Genomic DNA, 14567 nt, shown 5'->3' with positions numbered 1-14567 from the left:
TATGCAAGCCCCACTGAAGTGTGCAGCCCCCCAAAAAAGGATGCACAGATAATGCACACAGGCCCAAGATCACATTCAAGGTTCTGCAGAGGGGTGAAAGCATGAGTGAATCCCAGGCTGAACCCGCATCCTGCCAGATTTGCGGCCTACATGCTGGGTCTTCTGTGAACCAGGCCTCGGATATAAACATACAACAAAGGGGTGGGTGGGTGGGAGAATGGAAAGTAACTGCCCAAGAAATGAAGTCATGTGTTGAACAAATTCAAAAATGGCAACGAGGATACATGTATATTTCTTTTTGGCATTTTTTAAACCTGGCACTCTACAGTCGGGATGGAGAATGCAAATTAAACCCCGCACTTCCATCCTCAAGTGGATATATATGTTGAAGATACCTGGTCTTCACTCATTTGTCCCACTTAAAAAATATACATAAAAACACACCTTTTGTTTTCGTTTTTTTAAAAAAGTGTGTTCCATGCCAATACTTAACTGAGTAAATGCACACAACAATAGATCTTACTTCACTACCCCAAGAGCTGGCTAATAAAAAAGTTCAGTCTAGCTAATGGCTACTAACTTCCACACAGTTTTTTCTTCATTTTTGTCGCTACGCTACTCATTTCGGTCACTGCATCTTTTACTCTACTGCTAAAAGAGACCAAACCAAAGAGTTTTTTTTTCTTTCTTAACAAGAGCTTGTTTACACAAGACAATTTTGATAATACTAATCCAGGAAACTGAATACCAGTTTGTTTCTAGAAGGGCTTCCTGTGATTGATTACATGTTTTCTTTTTGCCTGGATCCAGTGGCACTTGGCATACACCATAGTGAGAGGCTAACATTGAGCTTATGGGCCTACAAAGCGTATTCTCCCTCATTTCAATCCATTTAAGTGAATGGGGAAGCCCTCCTTGCATCGACAGCATCAAATCGCCTATATCCTTGGTGTTTTAAGATTGAGCTGTAATGAAGCCATTTTGTAACCCAGATAACTTCACAGCGTGCTTTGTAACAGTTTTCTGGTTGCCTGAGGCAAGGTTCAGGAGCTTTCCTCCCCCTAACCTGATTACTGTGCATTTCACTGCAACAGTGTGAGCTTACAGAAGCTAATGATGGCAGCTGTCAGTTCTACATTCAATGCCTCCACATTCTGGGAAAACCAAACATCTGTCCAAAACTCCTGCCTAAGCAACGCCATAGAGCATTTTGAAAGTCCCAGCCTCCCAATCGGTGTTTGTTGTAAAATTAACCAAAAAACTGAATATAAACTATTAATGCATCCACTTTGCCTTATTATGTCAGCGCTTCACATCCAATGCCCACGCACTCTCTTTATTCAAGTTCTATGCTGCATAGAGAACTCAAAACTGAGATGCACCGGATTATTAGTTATGAGACAAAGTTTAAGTGCCAACCCACAATGACTCTTAAACAACAGCATGGAAAGAGAGACTCTAGTGGCAACTAATCTCCAATATCCATAGTGGTTCTGATATTGTTTTATATCCCTCCACTCTAATATAATTCCTGTTCTTCAGCTCTCAAGTTACTTTTATTCCATTCACTTTATAAGCGCCCTTAATTTGTGTTTTGCATGTTGGCACATGTCACATAACTTTTTTTTTTTTGGTATTTTGCAAAGACTGACTTTTCCACTGGGTTCTCATGGGCTGAAGTATCAACACACGCAACATGAATGAACATAACACAGATATGGAATCTAACTTGTTGCGTCGAGATTCACGGGACCAATCCAGCACACCTCAACCCACCAGGGAACAGCTATCAACCCAAAACATGTTTTGTTGGGTTGGCTTCAAAAATGGTCGCATGAATTGTGATAAAAATAATAATAACCTTTCCTCTGTAAAGAACCACCACCTTTCCATTCTCTCATGTACAGAATAAAGCCAGAGTATAATAAATACTGTATGGCTTGAGCAAATGTTAAGGGTGATTCGGTTGCAGGAGATGTGCAAAAAGGATTTATGGCTCAAAATAATTTCTGATGGGAGACAGGGCTCTTACGATTCCAAGCAATTGCTTCTTGCTTCTTTCCACCTTTCCCTGCATGTAGTTCTTTGGCATACATGTTACCTCTGTGCCCAACACCAACAGAAAACAAAAATGGCACACAGAAAAGAGAAGTTGTCCTCTTTGCCGAAACTGGCTTTACTAAGCACAGAAATAACGTGAAAGGAAGGTCGCTTTATCTAACGATCTTATGGGAAACAAGGAAACCTCTACTGCAGAGAGATGAAGAGTGGGGGGGAGGATCTAACTCTTGTTATTCCTGCTGATTTCCTTTAAGAACGTATCAATAGCTACAGGTAAATCTTTAGCAGATAATCAACAGGCTTACAGTTACTGCCAGCTGTATTTCTCTAGTAATTAAGTAGAGCCTTGGATGCTTGTTGCTTATTCATACTGGAGTACATCTAGCCATCAGTTTTCCATGTTCCTGGATTGCGCTCAATGGCGCCAATAGTTGCAAGTGTTGTGGGCTAAGAAAGAGAGAAAAGACTGCTATGAGACTCGTACAACCATCAAAGTTCCCTTGGGGACTCTCTTTGTGGTGTGGCACAGGACCAGTATTAGGTAAACTGTCCTCCCACAAGTAAGTTGAGGATGTGGGAAGAACCAGGGCACTCTCTTCCCTTAAAACCAGAGCCACCCAGCCATACAATCTACCAAGAACACAACCTCATACCAAGCAGGGTTGCTTACAAGGGTTGATGGACTGTGTCCTCATTGAATCCCGAATGAACTGCCGAATGTTTATTTTAAGTGTGGGCAAAAGCTTTCTAGCAGGCACTTAAAAGAAACCTCAGGCAGTAGAACAGGGATGGAAAACCTCTAGATGTTGTTGGACTCCATCAGCCCCAACCAGAGCTGGCAAAGGTCAGGGATGATGTCCAACAATAGTCAGAGGGCCACAGGTTCCCCATCTGAGCAATAAGGCCTAATTTTCACAAAAGTATGCGAGGAAGTATAACTGTGTCTGGACTGTACCACTTCAGTGCAAAAGGGGGTGGCACACGCGATTTAATGCTCCTCCATATAAAACAATTCCCTGATTGACAGGAGAACGGCTTTAAGCTAGAACATCCTCAACCTATCCCATGACTTCTAGTTACTATACACATGGAATATATTTGTATGGCAAAAGTATTCAGTCAACTGAGTCCCCAATTGCTGTATGCAGTGGTACAGTCCAGACACAGGCTGCCAATGCACCATGCAGATATCTCCCCAGTGTCTTGTATCTATTTTACTCCCAGCAAGCAATTCTTTTCTGCCTCTATTCTTCTTGATGCTGGTTCTAAATATGATCAAGTGCAACTTTTGTATACATGACTATGCACTCAAGTAAGCATCTTCTGAAAATTAACAAAAGGCATCTCCAGAATTTTTTAAAAATCAAACTGGAGGTTAAAACGGCAAGGCGGGACTCATCTGTAAGACTTGAGTTCTTCCTACCTGATGTAAACATCGTTTGGGCATTTGCACAAACAGTGAGGTCTGATCTAATTTGCCACCAATTTTGTAAAAGACGGCTAAAATCCCATCTTACAATAACTACGGTTTCATATGGAATGGACCCATTACTGGCAATTTAGAAATACGAATGCACCATTTAAAAACTCCTCTCTAGGGTGAGGGGAGCGACCACTGTGTTTATATTGGGAATTTCTAAAGTCAGCATCCTCCAGCACAAAAACAGCAAATTAAAACAAAACCAACCTAGAACTAAAGAGGAACTTTTATAAAGTTTTGTTGTAACGCTAGATACCGGGCTAGAGAAACGAAGCACGGAATGTGCCTTAAAACCTGGCAGTCCCTGACCCTGATGTGAAGTCTGAAAGAGAATCTTGCTCCCTTTCATCCACAGGTCACCCCCAAATAAGATCTAAAATAAATAACCATCAAAGCCTACAGAAGAAAGTACTGCTCCCATCTGGTCATGTATATATATCTATATACATACAGCATGCCTACATAAAGAACATGGTGTGGCGCTGTCATTCACAAACAGGAAACACAGCAGTGCGCTATCAGAAGCTTTAAATACTCCATGTGTTTTGTTTTTCTCTGATGTTGAGAAACAAAAAGAATAAGGGAAGGAAGAAAAGACAAAACGAAACGAAAAACAAAACCCAGCATTCACAACCGATTGACTTCCAGTAGCAAACAGTTCGTCTTGTTCGTGTATCCGTGTTTAATCCAGGGATTAGTGTTCCTCTGCGGAGTTGCCCCCGGTGAGATACCCGTTTGTTCCGCTCGTCCCATTAGTGGTGGCTGAGCTGTGGGAGGTCTTTGAATGAGGAGCTGTGGTGGGCTCTTCATCTGAACTAGACTCAATGTCACTTCGGTCATCCTTCGACTGCAAAAACAAACAAACGAAAAAAAACGGGTGAGAAAAAAGGGGGGAAAGGGGAGGTTAGACACTGGAGGTTATTGCATAACGGAAATTAAACCAACCCTCCCCTTGTTCACACACCCAAAATCCGAAGTTAAACATAACTGTCAGGTCCACAAGGGGGTTGCTCACGAATAACGACAAAGTCTGTCTTGTCTTTTAACAGTTTTATTGTGTAAAACTATTTACAGTGTGGAGCTGCCTAAAAACATGACTGCCTAGTCGCTCGAAGAATCCGAAACTGCCTGCTTTCTGCTACGTCGCCAACATAGGAATTTCGGCACCCTAAAGTGCCACCTCCCCGGTCTCTTGACCCCTCTGCGCATCTCAGGCGGCGGAAGTGGCGTTTCCCCCTCAGAGCGGGTCTGCCGGATGGTGCTGGGTCTCTGAGCAACATCCTGGAGCCCACGTTCCACCTGGCTGCCTGAGGATAACTCCTCCTCCCCAGGGGAAGTGCTAGACGAACCGCTGGGAGACGTATCACTAGATAGGAGTGGGCGGGGCTGCCTGTACCCACCGCGACCTTGCCTGGCCACGGAGGGCAGATCCCTGACAATAAACTATCAAGCTTCCATCTAGCCTTTACTCTTAAAGCTTTTCATCTGTTTGCTTTTGAGTGTTGCACACAATAGTATGGTGGGGAACAACTGCGTCTGTCCTGTCTCATGTAAAGTGAAGTTTTGTTGTTTTAACGTTGAAGGAGGGGCACATGGGTGAGAGGACCTAAATCACCCCCCCCCCAATCTTATCTCCCTGTACTCTATCAGTTCAAGCCTTTCTTCTGCCAGCCCAGCTCACTTCTGGTCTTGGAGGCAGGATGTGAGGAGGTAGAGAAAGGAAGTCAGTTGCAGAGTGCAGGGAGGTGCATTTCCCACGTTTAAACAAACTGATACATGTCTCTCTCTTTCACTCCTGAGAACATGCTCAATACCTTTGGGCTTGGAAGCCCTCAACAAGCGTGCATTTTAAGCAGAGCGGCTGTGCAGAGAGACAACCACTGAAGAAACAAGGAGCGAAAATGCAATAATAATAATAATAATGTTTGTGTGGCATGTGTGTTCATTTTCCCTCAGGGAAACTTACATGCAAAGGGTTCCACTTCCCAGCCTTCAAAGGCAGCAGAAAGAAAATAATTAAGAAGGTTAAGAAAGAAGACACATATTGTTTGGTGTTAAACAAGTGACTTCTGCTAGGACGGAAGAGAACAAAATGCAGATCTGAGAGAACAGACAAGAGAACTACCAGAATCACTGAAGGCTCAACTCCATAGAAGCCACATTTTTTGACACAGTAGCACCCTAACAGTAACACTGTCTATACAGACTACACGGCAATACTATGGGGTTGCAGAGGGAGGTCTGAATTCCAGAGCCCTAGGGCGAAAGCTCAGGGCTGCTTTGCACATTGCAGCTTTAAGGTGTACCTATGAAACCCTTGAGAAAAAATGCAATGCATGGAAGCAAGCAAACCCATGTTCGCAAGTGCATAGATCATACAAATGTGTTTGCCAGTGAACTGGAACTGATAGCAGCTTCCAGACAAGTTTACGTTTGAAGTGGAAGATGCAAATTCCTGCCAATATCATGTGTTTGTGGCCTTGAGAAGTATAGCAAACAGTTTCTCTGGTTACAGTAAACAAGTTCCATAGATGAACCATGGTAAGCCTAAGCGGAACAGCTGCAATGGAGCAGCCCATGCTCAGTTCAACTGAATGCTCAGGCAGTCAATATTAAACATACAGTTTCAAGACCTGAAGGGTCTGTTGGAAGGGAGTGACAAGTTTTTGCCGTGGATCGATAAAGTCAAGTGACTTGAGGGAACTGTGCTAGCCGATTTGTGTTACGGAAAAAGATTACACACTAGAAAGCACAATACAGTTATTTATTTTTTTCCTTACCTTGCCTTTCAAAATTGCTTTATAGGCTGCCTTTACTATTAGATAGGACCAAAAACAGTGGAGAACTTGAAGTACCAGAAGTAAAGTGATAAAGATCGTCAAGGAAGGAAAGCCACCAACTACTTCAGGCAGTTCAAATATTGTTGTGTTCAATACCCTGGAGAAAAGAGAAAATGGCAAGTCAATATAAAACAACAGAGAGATGGTTCATTTCTCAACAATGCTTCCCATCCCTACTGGAGTCAATGTGAATGTAATAACAGAGCACAAAAACTGGTCATTCAAGCGAGCCCATTCACATTATCAATGATCTCCAATATGAACAAGCTCTGGAATGCTTTAAAATCAATACATCTGCATCATGGCTTCCCAAAGTGGTTGATAATGACCTCCTGGGGTCAGTGGAACTGTGCATGAGGTGAATAAAGACCTAGAGGTCAATAGGGAGTCAAAAAGGGCCTGGGATTTAAAATAGGTTTGTGAGACATTGGGGGGGGGGATAATTAGGAACTACTGTATATTCTGGCGTATAAGACTACTTTTTAATCCAGGAAAATCTTCTCGAAAGTCGGGGGTCTTATACGCCGGGTGGAGAATCTGCGGTTGAGTATATCTCAAACTCTATATTTTAACTGGAAAAGTTGGGGGTCGTCTTATACGGCCAGTCATATGCCGGAAAATACGGTATGTTTCAGGAAATAAAGGGCATGCACTTCTTTTGCCAATGAGGAGCCTCTGTATTTAATAAGGTGCCTCCACAACACAACAGTATTCTCAGACCACGCTGTTTTGTTGCTAAAAGAAACGGTATACAGGTGCAGAGCTTCACTTTTTAAACAATTATTTTTATAGCATCAAAGTAATAATTCCAACACCTCCCACAAAGACATAAAAGGAAGCTGTCACCTGGAAAACTTCAAGTTTTTATTGAGCTACAACCCCACCCGACTTATTCATATGCTTGTTAAAGGCCATAAATCTAATTAGAATGCTATAATTTTCACTCGTTTTACTTCCTTACATGTTATGATTTCTAGTAATGGTTACTAATCACTGATAAGTGTTGGTTACATATTATTTATTGACTTTATTTCATTTACATTCCTAAGAATTTGGGTGAGTGTCAATGACACCTTTATAAGCTCATCAATGGGTCAAAAAGAGCCCTGAAGTTTGAGAAAACCTGTTTCATGGGAGGCAAGTCTACACATTGCTTTGCTTTCCCAGTGACTTCCATTGTATTTTATTTATGTGCCTCCTTTCTTCTATGACGGAACTCAAGGTGAGGCTTCCAAGATAGTCTCCCAAACAAGACACTCACCATAGCCATCTCTGCTTATTTATTCGTTGTTTCACTTCTGAACTATCAACCTGGGACATTCAATCTGGATGAACTAATGTATTCATCTAAATGCTTACCAGTACTGTTTCCATTAGACTAGTTCCTGCGTATTAAAAGCCCTGCATCAACACTTGCATATCATGTGATTTGAAGTAGTACTGATCCGTTCCCGTAATCTCATTTTGGTGTGAATGATCTATGACCCTTTGAATCCCCAAATGGACTAATCGATTATTAACAGAACACCAGCATGTTGAAGATTGTACAAGCTATTCTAGGGCTCAACTGATATCAAGTTATCTAATAGAAAAATGAGTGATTACTAGCAACCATATTGTTTTATAATCGTCCAACTTTTTGTGAGGCGGGAGATACATAGATGCATATATTGGTGAACTGGTTAATGAAATGTGTGTGTTTTATATTACATTCTTCTTTCTCTCCCCCCCCCCCCTGTATTCTTAACTAATGAATTAACCACTCTGATTTGTTGCTTTTGATTATTATTCCAGTGGATTGAATCATAATAGAGACTAGTTTAGGTAATGTTGTAAGAAATTACAGATAATATAAATGTATAAGTGTTCCAAGCAAACAAGGCCACATGTCTGAGGCACAGGCCTCACACCATTTTGACTCTCGAAACTGACCAAATGTTTACCAAATGGGTTTCTGCAAGGAAGGAGGGGTGAGGGATTTAATTGTCCCAGGAATTAAAGAAGATTACCATCTCAAAGGAATGGCCAGGCTACTGAGAAGAGGCATCAGATAACGCCTTTTTGTGTGATGTAGGTGTGATGCATCTGGAGGATGGGCTTTGGGCTGCAGCTCTTCTGTGATGTATGTGTGAGGTTTCTGGGGGTGGGGCGGACTCCAAGGGGGGATTTTTTGAAATGTCTTAAGGACAGGCAGCCCTTGGTTTGGGGTTCTTCTTCCCTGCTCACCTGTGTGTGAGGAAGGGACCATGTTGCAACAGAACAATAAAGATCAATCTTACTAGCTGCTTTGCTTCTAATTATTCTCTGGTTCGCCTCTGTTTTTTACTCCGACCGATGGAGAACCTGCAAAGGACTTTGCAAGGGCTCTTGTGTACCCCATAAGGGAATAAGGTCAGATTTTTTTTCTTACAACAGTAGTTAGACAAAGATTGCTAGTGCTGCTGACACCCCATGACTCTTAGATTGATCCATGTGATAATGAATTGATCCATGTTATGACCCTGGGCTACGCTACTAATACTGTTATAAGCATTTGATTACTTAGTTTTAAAGGAGATTTAAATACACTATATAAAATGAAATGTTTATTTTTTGTAATAAATCATCAATGTTCAATGATAAAGACACACCTGGCTCTCATAGGCTCTGCAATAAATATTTAGTAAGCTTGACTAAAGGGAGGGGGGAAACTAATATGGATGATAGCTCACTGAATTAATACATTTTCTACAAGGGTTGGGCTTTTGCAGCAAATATAACAGAGAGCTTTGTGGCATCTTAAAGACCACTAGATTTAAAATTCCATGAAAGCTTATATCATAATAAATTGGTATTTATTGATATACAAGACTCTTGGCTGAATTACAGATGCAGTAGACTGAATTTAACCGCTAGATGGCATGTTTAGCAAGTTAACGTCAACTGTCTATATGGCATCAGGCTTGCCTGGGGCAAAAAGCAATGGACTCCTGCCAGAAACCTAAGGGGCACAAGGCACCCATCTCACATGAATGGAACACTGTATATTGAGAGGCCTTTTCCAAAGTAAAACTAGCTGAAACAAACCCATCTCTCAGTTGACATCTTGGTTCCAATATTTAGGACTGCCTCTCCTTTTCTGTCATAATAGGCAAACTAAACCAGGTCACTCCATGTACTAAATTAAGGAAATGTTAAAATGAGAAGTGATATGGACTGCCTTTGAAAAAAAACAATCAATAGCCCTCTGTGCACTTTTCTGATAGCTCAGACACTTTTCCTTTTTGGCCAAACAGGAAGCACAAGATTGGTTCCCTTGACCATTCTCAACATTTCACATGACTTTGGGATTAAAAGCAATTTCCTGGCAAAATTCTATGTAGCACAGAGATAATTGGGAAATGTGAATCAGACAGTTCCATAGCTTTGGCCTAGCAGTGAATAGATGATTTAGACTTTGTAAATGGCAGGTGAACAATAATTTATTCTCATGGCACTTGAAGAATAACACCCCATTTTACAGGTGGTGAAATTCACTTTGCATAGAGATACATCTTGTTCTTAGTCTCTGCCTTGTAACAATTATCCTTGACACAAAAGAAGCTGGTTCTTGAAGATGTGCCAAACTTTCTCAGAATCATTTAACAGCCACAAAGTATCTCCCTCGGGCTAACCTTCATCACCAAATAATTTGAAAGCAAAATAAATCTTCTCTTCAGCATCTGTCTTGTTTGACAGTATCCATAAGGTCTTCCTACTGATTTAATTTGAGTGCTTTCAACTTAGTGCTTTTTGAGCACAATAGGAAGTCTCAATTTATTATCTTTGGAATTGCACAAGGGGGAGGAAGGAAAACCTGCCTCTATCAGGGGAGGTCATATGTAAACAAGCAGGTTTTCTGCAATATTTTGCTACCAAACCATTAAAATAAGGTGTTGTTTTTTTAAAAAAAAATATGCATGCAAATGTTCAAGGATGCACGTGAATAAACTAACACTACCAGTTGGCACCTATTGTATAAAGCAGTGGAGGTAACTATTGTACCGATTTCCTGGTTTATTTATTAAGTTCATCTTCCTGATACCATTAAATTAGGCCGAAGCCACATAACTGATAATGATTACACGAAATTTGTGCTCTATTGTCCCATGCTGCTGCTGCAGAGCCAGCTGGTCAGCTGAACGCCCAAAAAAACCACCTGTTGAGTGCTCTGTTCACATGGACCAGATCAGCAATGCAACTATGATGACTTAATCAAAACAAGGTCGTTTCAACCCGATTTTGTTTGTCCTGTAGGGGCTCTCGGGACCTTCTCCAGGAAGAGCGGAAGAGTTAACTGAGGATCCTTCACAAACACTGACAGAAAGCGACAGTAAATAAGATGGTGATGTTGAGCATGAGGCAGCAAGTTGGGACCTGCAAAAATATTCCAAACTCTTCTGTGCAATTAAGCACATGAATGATATGATTTATGACTATGATCCCTCCATAAAACACAGCCTGGAAATCACCCATGGGATTACAGACACTTCAAAAGTGAGGTGTTTGAAGAGGCAACAGCAGCAGGAGTGATCCCGTGAGCAAGTATTGATAGGTGGGGCCCCTCAGGCAGGTGGTAACAATTAGTCCCCAAAGGATCTGAAATTATATTATCATGCAGCTTGTCTCGGACGGATTAAGAATTGGGTCATGCTAAGCAACACAGAGATCTTGGACGTGGAGGGGTAGAAGAATCGTTTTGGTTGGCACGCCTATTTGGTTTATGACAAAGTGGCTGTAAATAATGATTTCCTAAATCATATAATTAGAAAGCCTCTATATAAAGCAAGGGTAGGCAACCTAAGTCCCGTGGGCCAGATGCGGCCCAATCACTTTCCCAATCCAGCCCACAGATGGTCCGGGAATCAGCATGTTTTTTACATGAGTAGAATGTGTGCTTTTATTTAAAATGCATTTCTGGGTTATTTGTGGGGCCTGCCTGGTGTTTTTACATGAGTAGAATGTGCTCTTTTATTTAAAACACATCTCTGGGTTATTTGTGGGGCCTGCCTGGTGTTTTTACATGAGTAGAGTGTGTGCTTTTATTTAAAATGCATCTCTGGGTTATTTGTGGGGCATAGGAATTCGTTCATTCCCCCCCTCCCAAAAAAATAGTCCGTCCCACCACATGATCTGAGGGACGGTGGACCGGCCCACAGCTGAAAAAGGTTGCTGTCCCCTGGTGTAGAGGCATATATGGAAAAATATGGAAAGGGAAATAAACTTTAATATAATTATAAAAGGAATTACTCGCAAGGGTACAGGATAATATTACAAAGGATAGAATTATTAAGTACAAACAATTGATAACACAACAAGAAACAACAATATAACAACAATATAAATACCAACAAGATTGCACATGGGTGATGGGAAGTTGGGAGGGGGGAGGGAGGGAAATAGAAGGTGGTATTTGAAGAAGTATTAAGAACTTTTAAGAACGTGATATAAAAGCAAAATGATATATGTAACAGGGAATATGTGATTGTGGTTGTAAGCTTTTATTTTATTTTCAATTACTGTCTCCAATCTTAGTGTTGGAGAAATAAAAATGTTCTTTATAAAAAAAATTAAAAAAAATTAGTCCCCAAAGTGGGAGCATGTGATTGGGCTGGCTGGTTGCCAACATTCCCCAGTCCCTATAAATCTTTGAGTTAACCTGCTGGGGGAGGGAGAGAACACGCCGTGTTTTAGACTTCCTGTTTGATGGTGCCAGAAAAGCAGCCAATAAAGCCTAACAACCCTTTCTGTGCTGGCAAGATTAGCAGCTTGGAGGGAGGACTCAGGAAAGCGACCCCCTCCTTGACAATGCTGGGTTGTTAAAAAATAAATAAATAAAATTTAAATGGCTTCTTACAGGTTTTCCTTGCATTACGTGTTTGTGTGTGGTTCCCAGGAACTGACCCCATGCATAAGTTGCAGGCTTATTGTACTTGAACTTTATTTCTGATGCACAACACGAAACACACAGTTTAGTGGTCTACAGACTCAGATCACATTATATCATATTCCCTGGGTTCCACTATGAGATAAGCTGGTTCTTTAGTGGTCCTGCCAAACTAATTCAGTATGAGAAGCAGCAGCACCTAAGAAAAGCAACCATAGCCCTTGAGAATGACAGGCAAGAGGCCCTAGAGCGGAAGTCCCCCAACTTATTTGGCCTAACACCCCCTTTTCGGGGGGGGGGGGAATACTCAGTGCCCTCCCTGAAATCCACCTTCTTTAAGCGAACAATTAGAAGGATGTAGTCACAAATTTGCGTTCTTTTATGTATCTATGTTTCTACCTACGTCCCGCAACACAGTAAAAGAAGATGTTGTAAATAGGCAGGCAAACTGTGACCCACTTCCCAAGCCTGGGTGAAGCCAAAAAGGGTTTACTCCTAAGCCCGGGACCCAGGTGGCGCTGTGGGTTAAACCACAGAGTCTAGGGCTTGCTGATCAGAAGGTCGGCGGTTCGAATCCCTGCCATGGGGTGAGCTCCCGTTGCTCGGTCCTAGCTCCTGCCCACCTAGCAGGTCAAAGTGCAAGTAGATAAATAGGGACCGCTCCAGCGGGAAGGGAAACGGCGTTTCCGTGCGCTGCTCTGCTTCGCCACAAGCGGCTTAGTCATGTTGGCCACATGGCCCGGAAGCTGTCTGCGGACAAACGCCGGCTCCCTCGGCCTATAGAGCGAGATGAGCGCCGCAACCCCAGAGTCGGACATGACTGGACCTGATGGTCAGGGGTCCTTTTACCTTTACGCCCAGGAAAACCCCTTGTCTCCAGCATGACTGCTGGATCCAAGGGAGACGCAATGACGCCTGACCTGCCAGTAAGCATCATTACACAACAGATGAAACATGTACGAATGGCTTCCCAAAATTTTCTCCTCTTCTTTCTTTATGCTTCCATTGACCCCTTATTTTTATCCAATGAGCCCCCACTGCACCTGAGGCTACTACCGCCCCCCCTTGATCGTTCCAGTGTCCGCCAGGGGCATAGCTGTCAACTTTCCCCTTTTCTTGCGAGGAATCCTATTCGGAATAAGGGAATTTCCCTTTAAAAAAGGGAAAAGTTGACAGCTATGGCCAGGGGATCGTATCACCCACTTTGGGAAACACTGCCCTAGAGGCAGGATGTGCTCTACCAGACTTAAAACCCCTGTAGTTCCATGGAAGTAGCAGATTTACTCACCATAAAGGATACAATCCAAGCCTTGTAATCATGAAAATGATAGCAAACGAGAGGAAGAGTAAATCACACAACTTTTGATACTTGCAGTAGTTTGCTATTTTGGCTGCCTATAACGAGGAAGGAACACGGGTTATCTCCTTAATAAAAGTCAAGTCTAAAATAATTATTGCACACAGTACCGGACAATTAATATTCAAATGATGCATAGCAGATCAGTGTGAACTCTTTAGTGCCCTTACCTCTTCTACTGACGATGCTTCACAAAGCGGCCTCATTTGCATATCACACTAAGCCAAGCCATGGCTTAGTGTAATCACACAATTGTGCAGGTTCTGGGAGAGGAGATTGTGGCTGCCTTGTTCTCCCTGGTTGTTTTGTTGAGCCAAGACATTGCTTGGCTTCATGTGTCACCCAAACACAGGATTGCAGTTTAGCTCTCTCCAGACCAACCACAAGTGGTAATCATGGTTTACCACTCGTGGTCTCAGTACGGGGGAATTAAAAAACAAAACAAAAACCAACCCCAAAAGCTAATATTTTAGCCTTCTTTTCTGTGTGTTTTTTTAAAAAAAAAAACCAGAAAAACCTAGGGCAAATAACAAATTCAAACAATACTAAAATTCAAACAATACTAAAAAAGACAGACGGCTGCAATTCTATATACACTTACATGGGAATAAATTCCATCAGGCAATATGATATAACCTTCTTACCAAACATGGCATGAATAGGATTGTGTTGCAGAACACAGTGGAAACAGATTTTTGAGAACTCACATTAAAAGCGATTACTGGTAGGTACAGTATTCCATAGACTTGCCTGTCTCATCTCATGCATGCAGGGGACAGAGAGCAAGAGCTCTGCAGCTCACCTGAAGTGCCATGCAGGCTCATGTGGGAACAGGCAGTTCTGGAGGTAGCCTGGCCCCAAGTCCTTAAGGGCTTCGAAGGCTAAGACCAGCCCTTTAAATTGAGCCCAGAAACAAACAGGCAA

General features: G+C 42.2%; 1 protein-coding gene across 2 annotated transcripts in view; it reads right to left on the bottom strand.

Moving 5' to 3' along the window:
* Positions 1-4054: 4054 nt before the first annotated feature.
* CERS6 (ceramide synthase 6) overlaps positions 4055-14567 on the bottom strand; it is a 77109-nt gene continuing 66596 nt past the window's right edge. Inside the window, exons 8-11 of one of the 2 annotated variants that reach the window (XM_033166509.1) lie at positions 13575-13681; positions 6322-6478; positions 5508-5531; positions 4055-4388 (exon numbers count right to left, since the gene is read on the bottom strand). In XM_033166509.1, coding sequence (XP_033022400.1) covers positions 4236-4388; positions 5508-5531; positions 6322-6478; positions 13575-13681 — 441 coding nt within the window. In that variant the 3' untranslated portion in view covers positions 4055-4235. The remainder of the gene's footprint in view (positions 4389-5507; positions 5532-6321; positions 6479-13574; positions 13682-14567) is intronic. The other variant, XM_033166517.1, reaches the window with a different exon arrangement.

The sequence above is a fragment of the Lacerta agilis genome, chromosome 1, assembly GCF_009819535.1.
Source record: "Lacerta agilis isolate rLacAgi1 chromosome 1, rLacAgi1.pri, whole genome shotgun sequence".
In the NCBI taxonomy this organism is placed as follows: Eukaryota; Metazoa; Chordata; class Lepidosauria; order Squamata; family Lacertidae; genus Lacerta; species Lacerta agilis.
Note: the sequence above shows the minus strand (reverse complement) of the source record. Positions and strands in the feature narration are given on the sequence as shown.